We start from the raw sequence: 18892 nt of genomic DNA on the forward strand, positions 1-18892 counted from the left end.
ATGCATACTCTTGTCGTCATCACTCGATCAGACGAGGACTGTGGAATAAGTTCCAGAAAAGAAAGGAGATGTGGGAAAAGGATCTTGAATTAGAGATCTGACATCCGAAGCCCCTGAAGCGAGGCCACAGCCGAGTGCGAAAACGTAGTAGATCGTCAGTGAAACTTCAACTGCTGTCTCGTCTGTTTCCAGCAGTTTAAATACAAGCAACAGCCTCTCCTGAGGCAACCCATCCGCAGGCCGAGTCAGCACTCCGCTACGCAGTTGTCAAAGTTGTCACTTCTTCCGTCACATAGTTAATACTTCCTTCACACGGATGCGCCTGTCTTCTGATCAGCAATTCTCAACACTTCTTTTACTTCAAAACTCTCCCGGCTGCAAGTGGTAATGATATTACTCGGAGACTGATGGTGGTGGGCGCCGCAACAAATCCTCGGTAATAATTTCGATCCGGATTTATACCACGACAACAACAAGGCTCATCGCCATTTGGGCATCTCCTTCAAGCCAAGCAAACTGTTCAACTAGCGAATAGCACCAGATCCCTTCGCGCGGCTACAGTGACAGGCAAGTAGCCTTGCATCTGGTTGAAGGGCAGATACCGGTCCGCCTGGTTGAAATGCAGGTCCCAGTCTGCCTGTTTGAAGTTCCAGTTCAGCGAATTGTGCCAAGCGGCATGTTATTGTTTTCAAACCCAATTTCGAACTCTAGAGCTATAGACCCCCCAAAAAGTAAAAGGAGTTAAATATCAAGAGTCAGTCACTCGAAAAAGAGACGTCACAATCACGCAAAAGGGTATACGCTCAAGCTCACGCCCATCCCTAAACCTTCGCCTTCTCCTTCACCCATTCTAACGCGAAACCAGCAACCTCCTCCCAACCGTCCTGATTAACAATCCCATGCGTCCGTCCCTCAAAAACCTTCAACTCGACGACCGCCTTCCCAGCATACTTCTTTCCTTCTCTGCCTCTACCACCTCCCTCGGCACCACATGATCATTCGTGCCCGCAACCAGCAACAGCGGCGCTCTATCCGCCTTCTTCCAATCCACCGCCCCATCTCCACCACCAAGCAACCCCAGCGCTCCCTGCCAAAGGACATGCGCAGCCGCATGCACCGAATACCGTTCCCAGAGCACCTTACTCTCTTTCTTATCCAGGGCATTCCCAAACGCATAATGGAACTGGCTTTCCGTGAAAGGGACAGCTTTGTTGTATGTAAATGGATTTCCCAGGACGCCGAAAGAAGCTTTTATCGTGCTGGGCTTGAGGATCACGACGCCTGATGGTTGAGCAGGACTGATGCCTACTCCAGCCACTCCGTATCCTTTACTGAGCAGGATCTGCGTGAACAGGCCGCCGAACGAGTGTCCCATGATTATCGGTGGCGAAGGTAGGGACTCAATGATGTTGACATAGTGTTCGATGACCGCGTGGATAGTGAGGCCCCGGAGGGCTTTGGGATCAGCGCGGATCTCAGCCGGTGTGCGGTCCCCGAAGCCTGGCCAGGAGGGCGCAATGGCTGTGTAGCCGTGCGAGGCGAAGAAGGAGATCCAGTGTTCCCAGCAGAGGCCTGTCATCCAGAGGCCGTGGATGAGGAGGATTGTGGGTTGGGGTGGTGCGTGGCCGTTTGTATGGGGGACTTCCGCCGCTGGCGTTGGTTCTGCAGGCTCACTCATCTTGACGTTCTTTTTCTCACAGTCTACGTCTAATCTTCAGGTCCTGTTTTCTGGGAATAGAGAGTTTCGTAAGAATGGAAGTGCTAGTCTTTATCTTCCAGCTGACTCGGCTTTAATATCCCATGCATCTGTCTCGAGCTCGTGACAATTTAAAGCCAAGACAAAAATAAAGCCACAGAGTTACACGGCTGGGCATGACATGCAAGTGCATTATATAATCTCTCGTCTCTCCCAGTTAAGTCTTTTCACGCGATTAATTGGATGAATAAACAGAGCGTGCGGGGCCACAATTGGAAATTGAGATAGATACTGATTTCATACTGCGTGCAACTTGGAGCTCAGATAAACGAGCTGCAGTCATATCCTTGCAGCCGCTTTAAAGATATCGGCAGCTTGTTCTCAGCCTCACCCGTGGTTCGTTTCTTTGGTATGACTTTACCGAGATGGACGGCCTATCCCTTTCTCATGTGCGTCGTGAGTCTAGCGGGACTCGTCCCGGAACTCCACAGAAAGATGTTGCTACAACTTGCGATCTATTTCATCAGATCCGACCAAGAGCTCGTTCCGAAATGCATTGCCCCCAAGATATGCTTAACTCTTTTACAAGAAAGAGGATACAAGAAATGTGATATGCAAGAAGTCCTCTAGAGATGCTCTCGAACCATATACAAGAGAAACCGGAAATATATATACTTGAAGCCCTCTATAGCCTCTCTTCTAGCCTATGCCGCAGTTGGAACAAGCTTCTTCCCCTTAACACTCTTCCACTCCACGAAACAAGCACAGATGGTCCCGATAGCACCGCAAGCAATCGAGATAACGAATGCCTGCTTCAGACCCGCCATGTATGCTAATAATACGCCCGGGAGTTGCTCTGGTTTGATGACATGTCGAAGATATGCTGCGCCGGCCCCGATGACTATTTGAGGATCGACGCCTGGAGCATCTTTAGGCAGATTGGCTGTTAGGCCGTTGGTGAAGATATTCTGCGCTATACTGATGGCGATGGCCCCACCCAGGGAATTGAAGAAGATGGCTATGGCGTTGCCGGTTGGCATGTCTAAGAGAAAGTCAGAGAGTGCTCATTCGTCTTTTCATGGGAAGGTAAAATGCCTTTTGCGCTCAAGACAACTTGGACGGCGATGAAAGGGATTTGAACACCGCCACCAGCACCAAAACCACTCAATAATTGATAACCGATCCACTTGGCAGCTCCGGAGGGAACTTGAAGCGTGTAAATCATTCCGGCTCCGACGGTAAATATTGCCCCACCAACGATCATGAATGGCTTATACCACCCAATGGCCGTGATTCCACCTCCCACGATGATCGAGGAAATGATGATGGACCCAAGATAGGGGATGGTGCGAATGCCAGACTGTTCGGCAGTGGTTCCTTTTACGGCCTGGAAGTAAAACGGCAAGTAGAAAATGTGTGTCTGGAAAGGATTGTTAGCATTTCTGTAGCCCTGGTTGGAAACAGTAGGGGTTCGGAGCTTACATATAAACCCATTGACATAAAAGCAGAATACAAGCACGCCCAAAGCACAGTTCTCTGACCAAAAATTCTTGGTGGAATTGTGGCTCGTTCACCACGACGGAATTGCTGGACAATAAAGATGATAATAAGGAGGCCAAATCCCAAGATGCAGCCCCAGACGTTTGAGTCCTTCCATGGATATTTCGATCCTCCCCACTGCAGTGCGAGCAGGAGACACACAATAGCGCAGATCAGGAATACAGCACCGACGAGATCGATTTCCAGGATCTTCTCTTTGGTAGTTAAGCCGCTGGACTTTCGCTCGGGAGGTTTGAAGAAGATGAAGACTGTTACTAGTGCAATCGCTCCGAAAGGCAAATTGATCTGTCAAATTAGTATTGTGTCGATTGGATTGGATCAATGATGCGTCTTACCCAAAAGCACCATCTCCAGGTCAACTTGTCCGTGAAAACACCTCCTAAAAGTGGTCCCACCACTGAAGCAATACCGAACATGCTAGCAATGGACGCCATGTAAATTGGCCGCTTTTTTAACGGAACAGTGAAGCCAATGATGGTCATTGCACCAGAGAAGAGGGCACTCGCTCCTGCACCCGCTATAGCCCGGCCAACAATGAGCATTACGGAATTTTTCGCGGCCGCGCAAATAACAGATCCGAATTCGAACAGAACAAGGGCGAACATGTAAACCCATTTGACATTGAAGTAGGTGTAAATTCGTCCGAATGAAGGTTGTAAAGCTGTGGTTGTAAGAAGATACGATGAACCTGGGGATGGTTAGAATTCCTGTGACCACTGAGCCTCTGGAATTGATGTCCTTACCATACCACCCTACATCCTGGAGGGAATCAAAGACTGAGGTAATTTTGGGAATGGCGGTAGCGATAATAGTATTATCTAAGCCAGTCAGTATGATTCTTACCCCGGAATGTAAGCTCGGAACACTGTTCTTATGCTTTCAAACGAGATGTCATAGACTCTCATGGGTCCAGATAAAGGCTTCGCAGAGAACAGGACGACATGACAGGATAACTACTCACCAAGAGCAACTGTAAAGGTAGCCACGCAAAGGCCAAATGTCAACAGGGCAAGCTGCGTATTGCCAGGGAAGACAACCTCTTCCTCAGCGTCTCCTTCAGATCCGACCTGAGTTTCCTCCGTATCCGTGGTCGTTCCGGTGGCAGGGGCAGCAACTCCATTTTCTTCAACCAAATGAGGCCCTTTCTTTTCCTGGCCAGTCCCATGCTCGTGAGGCGCTGGTGGAGACGATTGGTGGTGCTTGAAAGCTGTAGCAGCAGCATCTGCCTTCTCCTCGTCTTCTAAAACAAAGCCCACAGCTCCCAAGGCTGGGGCTTCCGCAGGAATCGGCGACGACGCATGGTGATTCAGGGACGGCCTTCTGTCCGTCGAATGTCGCTTCTCATCATCAACCGGAGACGTTGGATTATGCTTCTCGTCGTCAGCTGGGGTTGCTGGAACATACTCAGCCGTGGAGCTGGGTAGAACGGCAGGTTCCGTGGCCGCTGCGGATGGCTCGGAAGGCGACGAATACGAGGCCATGGTTGGGCTGTGCTGCCGATCACAGCGTGTCACAACATGGAAGAAGCCTCGTGTTGCTGCGGGGCGACTCTAAAACGTGGGGAAGCGTCAATGGGCGTCGTCCGTGTGAACTACCGTGAAGAGAAGAAGAAAATCGCACGAAGAGAATGGAGAGAATGAGGAGGGAGACATCGCCACGGCACAGTGATAATGTATTTCTGCTCGACACGGAACCATTCAGCTCCGAAAGAGATGAGCAGCGCTCTGGGCCGCCACGGCCAATCATAACGCCTCATAATCCGAATACGCTTCGAAGCCCGTGGTCGGTTCGAGTTCGCGAACTTGCTCGTACACGGAGGACTCCTACTCGTAATGTGTGTGGTCCGACTCCTCGCACCTTGCCCCATTCGCCCTCTCCAGCCCGAAGACATGGGTTTATTTAGTACGTAGTAGTAAGGAGTTAGGACTGCCTCCGGCGGCCGCTGCCCTGCCCAGACCAAGTGGCAGAGGGGTGATATCGCTGATGTGTAGGGAACCATCATATGCCTTCATGTGTCCCTTTCCAGTGCCGTGGTGCTGGATTCTAGAAGTGCTTTTTCTGCAAACAAGCAGGTTATCAAGCCTGGCAACACTCAACACTGAATCCCGCGCCTGCTTTGGTACCGAATGTGGGGAACTCTCTGGAGATACTCCGTATCTGTTGGCCGCTGAAGGTTTGAAGCTTTTCCAACCATAGGGCAAACTCTAACCCAAAAGTTGTGGTGTTCTGATTCTGGAACCACTGTCACAGGCTGCATCGGATGATTTGCTTGGTGGGAACACTGGGCTGTCAATCGCCCAATTGTTGCTGCGGAGAAGGGTCACAAACTTGTGCTTTGCAACCATCACTGGAAGCTCCAAGATGGTGGTCAGCAATTGCAGCGTTCCAAGTCTCATTCGCGCAGCGGGGAAAGGAACTTGTTCTGGTGGGCGGGTCTAGATCTTGCCCCTTGGTTAATAGGTAATGTTGCCCTCGAATAGATACGTACCTAACATGTACAGTAGCCATCCAATGATAGCACTATACGAATTCTGTCCGAATACGAACGCCCACTCGGGTAGCTCGTTCATTTTGACATCACGCTATTTCAAGGGTCAAATCAAATATGCGGGAAAGACAATCATAAAGTTAAAAATAGACATCGTATGGAACAGCAGCTGCAGTTTTCAACGGGTGGCCTTTTGAGAATCGGATGCGGCTCTGCTGCCAGGTAAACTACAAATAAAAGCTCTTTCGATTGAAGACCCGCGAGTGGTGGTACATCGTCATTTCGATACCCCCTTTCGAATCGCCATGTTCCCGTCATCATGCTATTTGCGCCGGAAATTCAAACCCCATATTATCTTCTTATACAACCCGTTTGACCTGCAGTCAATCAGCTACCGGCTTAGGACGCCAAAGCGCTGGGAACTGTTCTTGCCCACCTCGAAGAATCTCTTCAGCCACCAAACTTGGAAGATACCTTCGCCAACCAAGACACCCATTTGGAACATGCTCCACCACTTCACTCTCGCATTTGTGCTTTCTGCGGTATTTCGGTGCGTTCGTTCTCGGAGAACGATATAGGATTGCTCGTCCTTCACTTGGGCGAGGAGTTCAGATAGTTGACGCACTAGATAATACTGTGAGTAACTGCGTGTGCAATCTAGAAATCAATCATACCTTCGGCTTCCAATGGGTCTGATGGGGCATCCGCCTCGGGAACGTAGACTATGCCGTGAACGTTGAAGGAAACGTCCTTGCTTGACGCCGACCAATGCTCATTGCTGAAGCAGTATAGGTATTTCCCGTCGTGTTGGGCCGTGAAAGAATGATCTCCATTCGAAACCGATCTCTCGTGGGTCTCGTAGCCTCCTGCTGGGTTTTGGATCTGCCAGGAGGTCAGTAAATACGTGGAAAAAGGGGCTTCCCGCCAGCATACCCAGAAATCCACGTCTAAGCTGCCTGCACTCCCAAACTCCCTATCCCCTACTTGGAAAGTTACTGTCATCTTGTCATCCTTGTGCAGCATCTCGTGGAAACATTCCCTTCCATGCGCTTTCAGTTGGATGTTGTGGGCGAGAGCAGCTCCCAGCAAGCTGCTTGCTGCCAAAAGCACCGAGTTGGAGAACCGCATGATGAATAAGGGAAGTCGGGCACAATGACACGTCGAAAATAAGAATAAAGACGGTAGTGAAAGAATTGGGGTTGGGTCGCGATTCGTATTCACTCCTGAACGCTGCTGCCAGATTACAACTTTTTAAAGTCCGGCACCCGATTAAGTTTAGCGCGGGTCGAAGGCAAGGACGCTGCGCACTTTCAGCGGTGTCCTGTCTTTCTGCGGACGACATCTCACCCAACATACCCCCCTCAATCACAAAACATCCCCAACGGGTTATCCTCGAACCCCCCCGAACTGTAAGCTCTTTCCATTCTCGCCTTCAGCTCTGCTGCGGAATTCCTTCGACGCTGGCAGATTCCGACTGCGCATCGCGTGTCGAAATGTGGATCCAGAGATACGATATGGCTTGTTCATCTCATGGCAGCCTGTTTGGTCTGGGACTCACCTCGAAACCCACCGAGACAACGGATCTGTCCTTTAAGTCACTCTGCATATAGAGCCGCTGTACCTCCTTTTATCGCTCCATGCTGACTTCGATCCTCGCAGACCCGAATCTACGCAGGAGCGACCCCACTTGATTTCACACGCCGGATAACCCACTCGCAATCATGGGTCTCACGTTCTCAAAGCTGTTTGATAAGCTCTGGGGAAAGAAGGAGATGAGAATTTTGATGGTTGGTTTGGATGCCGCCGGAAAGACCACAATTTTGTACAAGCTGAAACTCGGTGAAATCGTCACAACCATTCCCACAATCGGTATGATTGCATTATCCGCACACCACCACTCGGTCTGACCTGGACTTGCAACTGACTTCTTACTAACCAGGTTTCAATGTTGAGACTGTCGAATACAAGAACATTCAATTCACCGTATGGGATGTTGGTGGACAGGACAAGATCAGACCTCTGTGGAGACATTACTTCCAGAACACCCAGGGTATCATCTTCGTCGTAGACAGCAATGATCGTGACCGTGTTGTTGAGGCTCGGGAGGAATTGCAACGCATGCTGAATGAGGATGAGCTTAGAGATGCTATTCTTTTGGTTTTTGCCAACAAGCAAGATTTGCCCGTCAGTATCCAGGACACCCCTCCCAATAGGCAATACTGACCGAAACACAGAATGCCATGAATGCTGCTGAGATCACAGATAAGTTGGGTCTTCACAGCTTGAGACAACGTGCCTGGGTGAGTACATCTTCCACTGAGCCAAGATATTTGCTAACCTTGTTAAGTACATTCAATCCACCTGTGCTACCTCCGGAGATGGTCTTTACGAAGGTTTGGAGTGGCTTGCAAGCTCTCTCCGAAAGGCTGGTCACCAGTAAATTTGACGTCGTCTATCACCCACCAATCCGATTGAAGAAAGCTTTTCCACAGAACAATCGCAAACGTCCATAATCTCAACCTCTCCTCCCTATCGATCATTGGTGCTCCATCTCATCAACCATTCTTGTCTCTTCAAGCGGTCCACTTCCATAAGAGGCGCAAGGGTGGTTATTGTACGATGAATCAGGCTACTCAGGTTTCCCTGGCTTTTGCATTTGCACATGCCATCAGCCAAGGGGATCTCTCAGGGCTGTGGTTTTCTCTTTTTTTCCCTCCGCGTGGTTTTTGGCCTCTCGGCCATCCTACATCTGGCCTTGCAATCTTGTGTTTCAGCATGGTATAAAAGCAGGCGGTAGATGGAGGATCACATGGTAGTTAGTCCGGAATTGATCTCACATTAGAAAAAAAACCACTTGCCCCTCAAATACCTCCCTTTCTTTTGATTTGTGGGCTTAAGCCCTCCTCCATCTTCACCTTAGCCTCGGGATCTACTTCACGGGCCACGCTTGGTGTTCCATGGGAGTCTGGCAAACTAAGGCTCTAAGCTCCTGACTGCTATTCAGCGATTCAGAACAGGAGGCAATGTTTCACAGGTGTGGAATTGGCGCGGGAATATGGATGATATTTCCCCTACTCTTGGTCCGTACTGTCATTAAGGTATCAAGCTATCGCAAATTCGCAACCACCTTTATATCTGTCCTCTCCCTAGCCCAAGGCAGCGCTTTCGCCATTAGTTAGTGTGGCTTCGTAGCTCAATCCTTCGCACCGGACGGTGCCTTTTTCCTTGGTTCATTCGAGCGCAAACGACCCTTTTTCGCCACGCTGGAGCAGCGAGATGATCTTGCAAGCCTCTTTCTCTTTCCCCCACGGGCAAAAGAACACTGCGTTTCGTTTTCTTGATTCGCTTTGTCGGTACATGTCACTCTTTGGGGATCTTTCGCAGGAAATCATCCTTCTAATCCTTCTGTTCTTTTGTAGGCGGGTCTGGAAGTTTGAGTGTACTCACTCCCTTCCGAAATTTAGGAACTCGTTAAACAGTGGGTTCACGAGGATCTAGTATTTTCAAATATCTCCTTTGTCTAGGTGTCCTCGCTCGATTCTAAACTTTGAAGCCTTGTGCAAGTACGAAGGAGTTGGGCAGTGACAGTGAAATAAAGCTAAAAGTACTCAATCACTTCGGGACATTGAAGACTCGTAATTGAATGCTGGGTTTGAGAGGATTTAAAATCTCAAGAGATTCTTTGTCTGATTGTGCTCACTTGCTTCTGATCAATTGAAGATTGAAGGCTCAGAAAGTGAAATGCCGATTAGATCATCAGAACTCGAGATTTAGAAGAACAAACCCAGAAGCATTAGCATCCCCATTCAGACATTGCCAGAGACTTGAAAAAAAGGTCGAATATCACAAAACTGAAAGTCAAAAGTGTGCGACTTAATACTGACAAACATATATTAAAGAAGAAGCGTTTAGTTACCAACATCCCCTATACTACCAGGCTCTGCGACTCTATCACTATCTACTTTGCTAGACACTCCATTACATTTCTTTGTTGTCAGACAGCCTTCGTCATCAACTTCACTGCTGCTGTCAATGTTCATCCTTGGTCTTGGCGCAGATCGTGGAAAGAGCGCCACGTATCTAAGGCTGTACAGAAGTTCATAAAACTCGCCAGCGAAGTCTTGAAAGGGGGCCACCTTAGACCTTAGACGTGCCCGTCAATACGCATGGACTTTGCAAAGTGTGTGGACCAGTGATATTAGTCATTGGCTCACATAAAGTCAGTTGTGCGCAAACTATAGCAATAAATTCCACCCCAAGTTGCCGAGGGAACAAAAAGATAGAGGAAAGAGATAAGTTATAAGAAGATAGACGAGATGAATAAAAACGACAGAAATATTGACGATAGTAACTTGACAGATAATAAAAGTCCCGAGACTCCCTGGACCAACTACCTTCTCACCTCTGCATGGCAATGCTAAAAAATCAACTGCCCCGCTTTGCATTGGCACAACGGCACAGCGAGTGTTGGTATCCTATATATAACCACACACCAATGCGCAGTTCTCGCTACTTATGCTCCACAGAGACAAGAATCCTATGTATTGTGGTCGCGTTGCTTGCAGATCTCGCTTTATACTGGTTGACTCTGGTTCCTTTCATTCAATGTTTGACCCGAATAATTCTAGGAAAGATGTTCGATCGGAGAAGCTAGGTAGGGAGGAGATTGAGAAAGTTGGCAGATTCGGAAGTTCGATGAGGAATTTAGGCAAGAACTCGACTAGTAGGTGATGTTAATCCTGATAAACCCCCTCTTCTTCTCATTCTGTTTAATACTCACAAACTACTTCCACACAACCACAGGGACTTGTTTGTCAAGCCAGTGCAATCACAAGTGTATTAAAATAGGGATATCAAGGAATAATGGATATTGGACTTGGGAAGCAAAAGCAAGCGAGTAAGTGAGTCTGAAAGGGTCCTGCACAAGCTTTAGCACTACCTCGATGAGCTCCACCCGTTCTCCGCCGCTACCCAAGTCTTCTCCTAGCTAGCGATAACCCATGGATGAGCAGGCTCAACTTGAAATGGACCATGTCTGATATTGAATCAACAAAACAATGTTAGAATTCTCGACGGCACTGACATGGTGGTTTAAGTATTCGCCGCCTGTTCTCCGCCTAGCTCGTGCAGTCGGCAAAGGAGTGTCACTTGACAGCAAACGTCAGACGGCTGTACCCCGGAGAAGACCTCCCAGTCAAAAGGAAGGTGGTCTCACTTGTGCGTAGCAGAATCTCCTGCTCGCCGGCTAACGCAACTTGATCGAAGAAGCGTGCTCTCTAATATGCATGGGTACATGGAATCTTTAGACACTCTGTTGGTTTGGTCCAGCAGAAGTAACAGTACTGCCTAGAAAAGCTGCTGGCAAAGCCAAAGGGCGAGCTTCGATTAAGCATTCGTCAAATCCTTCGCTTCTAGGATAGGGTATGCACTAGCATCTTGATCACCATGGTTCAAAAGTCCGGGGTCATTCATTCTCACTACAGCACTTGCTTGAAGATGTAACAACAAAGATAACGCGGACTGGAGGTCAAATCGAGGTTCCTTTCAAATTGATGACAAAAGGTACAGTACGCTGCCAACTGATCTCCCGCAACTCGGGCCTCTTCCGAGCTGCCTTAACACCGAAAAGCAGGGATGACGTCACTAAGCGAAGCGCATATTTTGAGCTCATCATATCTAAGTTCTTCGCCAGGCTAAATCTCCACACACCACACACAATGCTTTGAAATCAGTGGCCGAAGGGTCGCGCCTTTGTAAGTGCCTTGCGTTGCACACCTCATCATTGAGCATCCACGTGCATACTGTACTATAAATGCGACTGATCTACCGCATGGTCCTGATTGCACTTACGATCTTCATGTTAAAGTCACCCTTGAACAGGCTTTACCAGACCTCCCGACACTTCCTTCCAGCAGTCACAACACGCACGATGTCTTCTTCAGAGCGACCTACCGGTCTCATTGCAAAATCTGGAATCGAGCTACTTACCTGGGGCACCCCAAATGGACACAAAGCTTCGATCATCCTGGAGGAATTGAAGGCTGCGTATGGAAAGGACTATGTCTGGCAAGGTATCAACATCAGTGAAAACGTCCAGAAGGAGCCTTGGTTCACAAAATACTCTCCCAATGGACGAATCCCAGCCATTGTCGACCATGACCGCAATGACTTCTCTGTTTTCGAGGGAGCTGCGATCCTCGCATATCTTACGAGACATTATGATCCGGAGCACAAGTTCTCGTTCACGGACTCGGATGATCTGAGTCGATGCGAGCAGTGGATTTCCTGGCAACACGGAGGTCTTGTAAGTCCCAGAGCTCTGTTTCAATCGGAGATAGCTGATGATGATCAGGGCCCCATGCAAGGGCAAGCAAACCACTTCTACCGTCTCGCCAAAGAGAGAATCCCCTACCCCACCCAACGCTACGTCGGCGAGACGGAGCGACTATATGGTGTCCTCGACCACCAGCTTCAAGACCGGGAGTACCTGGTCGGGCCAGGCAAGGGCAAATACAGTATTGCGGACATAGCGAATTTCGGATGGGTCAACATCGCATACTTCTCTGGCGTGGATCTCTCCAAATTCCCGAACTTGGAGAAGTGGTGGAAGAGGGTTCATGATAGGCCTGCGGTGAAGAAAGGCACATCTGTGCCGACCGAGAGCAAGATAGCAAATGCAGCGTATCAGAGACGGCTGAAGGAAGAGCCGGAGTTCAAGGAGAATGAGGATAAGTTGAAGGAGCTGGGGAATAAAGCGAAGGAACAGTATAGTTACAAGTATGTGTCGCCGTAAATAGGGCTGGAGATACCCCACCCTGCAGTTATATGAATATGATCCACTTTCCAATCGGACTCGGTGCACAAACACTTCAAGCCACAAGCTGATGAACCGGTTCCAATTGGGTGAATTGCAAGTTTATATATGCCTGGTTTTTCAACGCTGGGCGAGTGCTTGATGCTTGCGTTTGATGTTTGCAAATGCAGTATTACTTTTGCCTATGCTATTCTACTGCCTCTTCCTTCGCACACTATTGAACATTCTACAGAGTCCGGAACGTTCCAAGCCTTCCTTCAACCTCTGTTATTTCACTGGTTCTTCATTAGCAGACTAGCGAATAGTCTTATAGAGTCTTGGAATGTTCCAAGCAAAAGTGCCTGTGTTGTGCGCCGGACTGAAATCGACATCTACGAGCAAGGAAGTAATGAGGTAGTGGGAAAGTAAAGGGAGAAGGCTAGACTTCGGTCTGACTTATCCGATTAGCGACGGTAGATTTTCGCTTGAGGTAGGGGTTTTTTCCAAAAAAAAAAAAAAATTTATTCACACTCTTCGACGTGAGCAGGATTTGAACTATTGGATTGTTAGCTGAACGTTCTGATTAAACGGTTTTTGAATTACTAACCCTGCGCCTCCGAAGAGAATAGATAACTGGAACTTTACAGGTTCTAGTCTATCGCATTAGACCGCTCTGATTGGCTGTTAGTAATGATCTTTTAGGCAGGTGTTGTTGGACGCTAACCTGCCATCACGCCTGATAATATTGCAAAAAATTTGCTTATCTTAACTCATACGGCCACTAACAAAACTTGCCTTTCTGGAGGGTCGGAATCGCGTTTAATTGGCTGACAGTACCCTAAAATCCCCATTATTACCTGGCCTTGAAGGCGATATTTTCAACACCTCGATTGAAGAAGTTGATTTGATTATTTTAATATGCTCTTTGCCATGAGTTTTCATTGTGAAATCCAACATTTCTCCCCCCCAATCTGCTGAAGTCCGCTTCATCTAAGGGTCTCAGCCACCTCAACCACACATATGTACGGTGGCCTAATGCCGAAATGCATGCATTATCACCCCAGTTATTATCATCACTTCCAGCACATTGACGTCACCTGCAAAACAGGGGTCTCAGCATTGCAGCTCCCTGACGCTTTGAGAAGCACGCGGTCTTATTCTATCTACGCGCAAAGGCAGCTTGCTCAGCTTGCGCCTCCCAAAATCTCAACCCTAGCAGAGGGTTTCTAAGGTTTCTCACCCATCTCTGCTGACTGCCGCAATAATGGCAGGTCAGACAGCACAAAATCAAGATCAGAGATGACACCCAACGGCCACATCTTGAACCCCATCGGGGGTCGCGTGAGTATAGCATGGGGGTCCTCAGCTTTGCTCATGTCAGAATGTCAGAATAAGAAAATACCATCACTGTCCCCCGGAGGCTGACTCGGTCCTACACGTGTACTCACGATTGGATGAAATCGTCTAACCAGGCCTCCCCAAAGGAGGAGGGAGGAGGAGAGGGTCGCTGAGACACCTTGAGAGCTGGAATACGGATTTTGACAGACATAAAGGAGCCCTGAGAACCATCAAGATTTCGTCCGCGTCTTCCTGGATTTTCCTTCTTGAGAATACAGTAAATGGGACGCTTAGGCATCTGTCCCTTTTTGCACTTGAATAAACTCCGAACACCCCAGCGTGGCAGCCACGAACGTCGTCACAGGTACCTCTCTGCACGGACGACAGCACACCTTGTTGGGCTCGGCGCCGCGCGAGGGCATATCCACAAATCCCTAGATGTTTCTCTTTTCTCCAGATTGTATGAAAATGCGTTCCGATCTTTTATTCTTAGCAGCGTGTCTGCTCCAAGCTTTATATGCATCCCCTATCTCCGATCCAGCCCTGCAGCCGCCATTGGAGGACCTGGAATCATCCCATTTTCAAGCCTCCTCACAGCTGCATGGCAGATTCTTGCACATCACAGGTGGGGACACAATCTTATCTTCTGTACTTATCTGACCGGATCTAGATCTGCATCCAGATGCCTTCTACAAAATCCATTCGTCCACCGAGGAGGATGATGCCTGCCATCGAGGCAAAGGCTTGGCAGGCACATACGGCACCGAAACGTCAGACTGTGATACTCCCTATGCCCTTGTCAATGCCACATTCAAATGGATCGCCGAAAACGTACGGGATGTCGATTTTGTGGTATGGACGGGCGACTCGGCAAGACACGATAACGACGAGAAGATCCCTCGAACGGCCGACGAGGTGCTAAGCACCAACAGATGGATCGCAGAGAAGTTTCGAGAGGTCTTCCGTCATGACGATTCAAACAAGGGCTTGACCGTCCCTATCGTGTCGACGTTCGGAAACAACGACATCCTTCCACACAACATCCTTCTATCGGGGCCGAACAGGTGGCTGAAGACATACACGGACATCTGGCGAGAATTCATCCCAGAGGAACAAAGGCATGGCTTCGAGCGAGGAGGCTGGTACTACGTTGAAGTCATTCCTGGGAAACTTGCAGTCTTCAGTTTGAATACACTGTACTTCTTCAAGAACAATGCCGCTGTCGACGGCTGTGCACTGCGTTCCGAGCCAGGTTTCGAGCACATGGAATGGCTTAGGATCCAGCTTCAATTCATGCGCGATCGCGGCATGAAAGCTATCCTTACGGGGCATGTTCCTCCAGCCAGAACGGACAGCAAACAACTTTGGGATGAGACTTGCTGGCAAAAATATACCCTGTGGCTCCAGCAGTATCGCGATGTTATCGTTGGAGGTCTCTACGGACACATGAATATTGACCATTTTATGCTGCAAGATCACAAGCAGGTCAATCTTCTTAGCGAGGATAGCGTTTCCACAGAATCAGTGATACGCGCCACGATGGAGGAAGAGCTTAGCATCGAGTCTGCCAATGATTATCTCGAGGAGCTACGTGAGGACTGGTCTGGGTTACCAAATCCTGCTGCAGCAGTCAAGGAAGTCAAGGACAACAAACCCGAAGATAGCAAGAAGGGGAAGAAGAAGAAGGGGAAGAAGGACAAGAAGAAGTCTAAGAAAGACAAGAAGAAAGACAAGACTTTGAAGAAGATTGGTGGACCTTGGGGAGAACGATACTCTATCACACTTGTCAGCCCAAGTCTTGTACCCAATTTCTTCCCGACCCTGCGAGTTATCGAGTACAACATTACTGGTTTGGATGCAACGGCAACATGGGCTAGCACACGATCCGGGATTCTTACCGAGGAAAAGGACTGGCTCGACGAGGAGGAACAGTCATCCAACCAGGACGATGACGAAGCATCGATCGAGAAGAAGAAGAAGAAGAAGAAGAAGCCAAAGGTGCCTTATTTCGTGGTTCCTCTTCCGCCATCGAAGAGCTCACCGCCAGGGCCTGCCTATTCTCCACAAACATTGACACTGCTGGGCTACACTCAATACTTCGCTAACCTTACGCACATTAACAACGATGAAACAATCACACCAGAGATGCTTGAATTCGAAGATGAACTCGACGCAGACAAGTGGCGGCCAGGGAAACACCAGGGCAAGAACCCAAAGCACAAACCACATCCCAAGTTATTCCAATACCAAGTCGAATATGACACCTTCACGGACCCGATCTACAAGTTGAAAGATTTGACAATGCGAAGCTACCTAAACTTGGCTCATCGAATTGGACAATATAAGCCTGCAAAGGGAGATAGCATCGAGGACTTGGAAGACAAAACGATCGATGATGCGTCGGATGATAGTGATGATGATTCCGAGAACGAGACGATCGGCGATACTTCAGATGATATCGATAATGATTCAGACGATGAGGTCGAAGTGGATAAGAAGAAGAAGAAGAAGCACAAGAAGAAGAAACACCACAAGCAGCACGAGAAGAACAAAGTCTGGCTGCGATTCGTCAAACGCGCATTCGTCGGCACCTTGGAAGAGGAGGATCTTCGGACTTTCGACGAGGACGAGGTCTCGATTCCTGAGTTCCGCGAGGAGCTATGAGTTGTTGATGATATATGGAAGATTGGGAATTTGATCGGCATTGTTTGGAGTTCGCATTGGGTAGGTTGCATTTCTGCATGATGGATGGCGTTGCAGGGTTCGGCTGCGTTGGGATGATACCTTGGTTATGACTTGTCACGTTGCCAATTGCGAGGGTAGAGATTGCATAGAAGTATCAAATTGCGCGGCTTCAGGGTGGAACCCCTTATAATTGGCGAGATGTCAACACTCTCCTTATTCCACCATCCGAAGTAACACCGCGAGCCGAATTTCGCCTCCTTTTAAGAGGAGTTGAATGTCCTCTATATTTACTCAGTCACTTAAAATGTAAGAAGCCTGTTGCGAAAGGATTCTTTGTGTACTGTGCTTTGGGGATCCAGGAGTATGGAGCGAATCCTTCCCCTGTTCTCCGCTCCTCGACAATCAAAAAACTGACTTATCAATACTACCCGCGGAATCTGCAATGCCCGTTCCTGTACCATGTCCCTGGGTCTCATGGCTTTGTTGTACAGATCTCCGATTCTTTCCCATCATAGTACCCGGTGCTGATTCTGTGTAACTCGGGCTACGTTTGCTACTGATTCCATCCGCATTTGACTTCCTGCCACGGTAACACCATTAAGAGGTCATTTGAGCGTTAAAGATTTGGGACCGAGACCACGAATGGTCCATAGACGCAGCTTAAATGAGGGAAACAGACTCGTCTTAGGTGGATCAAAGGCAAAACATTATATAAATCTCCCATCATCTAGCCACATCGATCCCAGAATCAGCAGACAATCGATCTTACCGCCCTTTCATAGACATCATACATACCTCGAAACAACCCAAAAATCGCGAGATCATTATCCAACATGCGTCTCACTTCAGTCATCTCAACCTTCATTGCAGCCCTCTCGCTTTCTGGTCGAGTCTCAGCCCTTTGCCTGGAATCGAGATTGCTACCACCCAGTCAGCCGCTACCCCCGAGTATATTCCTCCTTCCTTCCTTCCTTTCTCTCTTCCTCCATCACCTTTCAATCACACACTAGTCTCACCCAGTAAACTAGCAACCTTCGACATCCTCTTGTGAGGCCTCAATGGATCCATCGAGTTCTCGCCCACCGTCTGGAACGCTTACGGCAAATACGGCTCTTGCTACCAGATCCCAGGTCTCTTCGGCTAGCTTGCCGATTTTATGAAGTCCATTGATCCTACACCTCGCTGCGAGAATTTAATTAATGCTGGCTGTACGGGACCTTCGAAGATAGTTGGACCTGCGGGTTTGCTATCTCGTGGGTAAGAGTCAGAGTTTCTGGTGTGATCTCCTGGAACCGTCTAAGTTTTGGAGACGAACTGAGCTGTTGGGCTGAATCTTGGGCATGCCTTGATATCTCTGGTTTTGATTGTGTCAGTTGATTTTATATTATGAGCGCTTCGACGTTCTGAAATATTTTCTAGCAAAAATGAAAACCGGGCTTGATCCACTACGACGAAGTTAAAGGAAGATGTCCTCTGTACCTGGGAAAACCATCAACGAGTTGCGGAGAACTACGAGGCGCAGAGCCGGTGCATCTTGAATCGGCAAAAGATCATCGAAAAATTATTACGAACGCTCGAGGAGAAAGGACTCGGTGATCCGTTGCTTCCCAGTGAGCCTTGGTTCTGACAGAAGAGATGATCCAAAAGTGGAATGTCTACTTCAATACCCAGGTCAAGCTTCGGAAGTTTGTCAAAGAACGAAACGAAGATCAAGAATCATGAAGTTTTATCGGGATATCACCGAAAGCTCGGAAACCGTGATGGAGGAAACAGAGTGTGGCAAACTGTTTAACAGAGTTCCTGAAGCTCGGATGGAACTCGAGTATACTAAGAGCAAAGAACGCGCGGAAACATTGCAGACAAAGATCGAGAGAATTAGAGACGATCTTTTCAGTCAGCTTCTGAAGCTCAACCGCAACATGCGCACGGTCTTGAAAATCAACGATATTCGAAAGCTTGACGATCAACCGTGGATGAAAGGACTTGGAGAATCAAAACGCGCCAAGTACGACCTGTGCATGTTCGACCCTACCCTGTCCTCGGAATTAGAGGACTTCGACTCCGAATAGGTGGCTAGAAGGCCGAACCGGCAATAACTTCCCCCATGATGTACTTCTAAGTGCATCGGTGGTCTTAACGCACTTGGAATTCCACGAATGCGGGCATTCGATGTCAACAAGAGCCGGTGAGCGTGGACGGAATCTATGATGATGTATCTCCAGGGTCGAACACACTCTTGGAAACTGGAAGGCATTCCGAAGATGAATATAGACCGGCAAGACAGACGCCTGAAAATGGGAGATTCAAGCTTATTGATCATCCAAAACCTGGA

At 48.6% G+C, this 18892-nt stretch overlaps 6 protein-coding genes across 6 annotated transcripts; 3 read left to right on the forward strand and 3 right to left on the reverse strand.

The window, feature by feature from the left end:
* Positions 1 to 711: 711 nt before the first annotated feature.
* K444DRAFT_616733 (alpha/beta-hydrolase) lies at positions 712 to 1731 on the reverse strand. Its single transcript, XM_024880978.1, has one exon. The coding sequence runs from the start codon at positions 1676 to 1678 to the stop codon at positions 923 to 925; it is 756 nt and encodes a 251-aa protein (XP_024732577.1). The 5' UTR covers positions 1679 to 1731; the 3' UTR covers positions 712 to 922.
* A 226-nt stretch (positions 1732 to 1957) lies between these two features.
* Positions 1958 to 4876, reverse strand: K444DRAFT_616734 (MFS general substrate transporter). Its single transcript, XM_024880979.1, has 6 exons — positions 4218 to 4876; positions 4000 to 4074; positions 3592 to 3944; positions 3179 to 3541; positions 2792 to 3116; positions 1958 to 2738 (listed from the first exon to the last, which is right to left on the reverse strand). Exons 1-6 carry the CDS (start codon positions 4735 to 4737, stop codon positions 2401 to 2403), a joined length of 1974 nt encoding a protein of 657 aa, XP_024732578.1. The 5' UTR covers positions 4738 to 4876; the 3' UTR covers positions 1958 to 2400.
* A 1155-nt stretch (positions 4877 to 6031) lies between these two features.
* K444DRAFT_616735 (uncharacterized protein) lies at positions 6032 to 6965 on the reverse strand. Its single transcript, XM_024880980.1, has 3 exons — positions 6678 to 6965; positions 6419 to 6626; positions 6032 to 6368 (listed from the first exon to the last, which is right to left on the reverse strand). The coding sequence occupies exons 1-3, from the start codon at positions 6870 to 6872 to the stop codon at positions 6136 to 6138; spliced, it is 636 nt and encodes a 211-aa protein (XP_024732579.1). The 5' UTR covers positions 6873 to 6965; the 3' UTR covers positions 6032 to 6135.
* Positions 6966 to 7465: 500 nt separating this feature from the next.
* Positions 7466 to 8184, forward strand: K444DRAFT_537175 (ADP-ribosylation factor 1; the record flags this gene model as incomplete). The annotated part of the gene is made up of 4 exons (XM_024875448.1): positions 7466 to 7613; positions 7684 to 7928; positions 7979 to 8044; positions 8092 to 8184. The coding sequence occupies 4 exons, from the start codon at positions 7466 to 7468 to the stop codon at positions 8182 to 8184; spliced, it is 552 nt and encodes a 183-aa protein (XP_024732580.1).
* A 3259-nt stretch (positions 8185 to 11443) lies between these two features.
* K444DRAFT_616739 (glutathione S-transferase) lies at positions 11444 to 13027 on the forward strand. The gene is made up of 2 exons (XM_024880981.1): positions 11444 to 12048; positions 12097 to 13027. The coding sequence occupies exons 1-2, from the start codon at positions 11674 to 11676 to the stop codon at positions 12535 to 12537; spliced, it is 816 nt and encodes a 271-aa protein (XP_024732581.1). The 5' UTR covers positions 11444 to 11673; the 3' UTR covers positions 12538 to 13027.
* A 1316-nt stretch (positions 13028 to 14343) lies between these two features.
* On the forward strand, positions 14344 to 16539 carry K444DRAFT_645400 (Endopolyphosphatase; the record flags this gene model as incomplete). The annotated part of the gene is made up of 3 exons (XM_024885082.1): positions 14344 to 14500; positions 14546 to 15873; positions 15910 to 16539. 3 exons carry the CDS (start codon positions 14344 to 14346, stop codon positions 16537 to 16539), a joined length of 2115 nt encoding a protein of 704 aa, XP_024732582.1.
* Positions 16540 to 18892: the final 2353 nt, after the last annotated feature.

The sequence above is a fragment of the Hyaloscypha bicolor genome (assembly GCF_002865645.1).
Source record: "Hyaloscypha bicolor E unplaced genomic scaffold K444scaffold_124, whole genome shotgun sequence".
Lineage (NCBI taxonomy): Eukaryota > Fungi > Ascomycota > Leotiomycetes > Helotiales > Hyaloscyphaceae > Hyaloscypha > Hyaloscypha bicolor.

What these genes read in the sequence shown, in the direction of transcription:
- K444DRAFT_616733 (XM_024880978.1), bottom strand. Translation starts at nt 1,678, where the DNA reads ATGAGTGAGCCTGCAGAACCAACGCCAGCGGCGGAAGTCCCCCATACA.
- K444DRAFT_616739 (XM_024880981.1), top strand. Translation starts at nt 11,674, where the DNA reads ATGTCTTCTTCAGAGCGACCTACCGGTCTCATTGCAAAATCTGGAATC. An exon ending in CCTGGCAACACGGAGGTCTT is followed by an intron (nt 12,049 to 12,096) that starts GTAAGTCCCAGA and finishes GATGATGATCAG; the next exon opens with GGCCCCATGCAAGGGCAAGC.
- K444DRAFT_616735 (XM_024880980.1), bottom strand. Translation starts at nt 6,872, where the DNA reads ATGCGGTTCTCCAACTCGGTGCTTTTGGCAGCAAGCAGCTTGCTGGGA. An exon ending in GCTTAGACGTGGATTTCTGG is followed by an intron (nt 6,627 to 6,677) that starts GTATGCTGGCGG and finishes ACCTCCTGGCAG; the next exon opens with ATCCAAAACCCAGCAGGAGG. An exon ending in AGACCCATTGGAAGCCGAAG is followed by an intron (nt 6,369 to 6,418) that starts GTATGATTGATT and finishes AGTATTATCTAG; the next exon opens with TGCGTCAACTATCTGAACTC.
- K444DRAFT_616734 (XM_024880979.1), bottom strand. Translation starts at nt 4,737, where the DNA reads ATGGCCTCGTATTCGTCGCCTTCCGAGCCATCCGCAGCGGCCACGGAA. An exon ending in TACCTTTACAGTTGCTCTTG is followed by an intron (nt 4,075 to 4,217) that starts GTGAGTAGTTAT and finishes TGACTGGCTTAG; the next exon opens with ATAATACTATTATCGCTACC. An exon ending in CCAGGATGTAGGGTGGTATG is followed by an intron (nt 3,945 to 3,999) that starts GTAAGGACATCA and finishes AACCATCCCCAG; the next exon opens with GTTCATCGTATCTTCTTACA.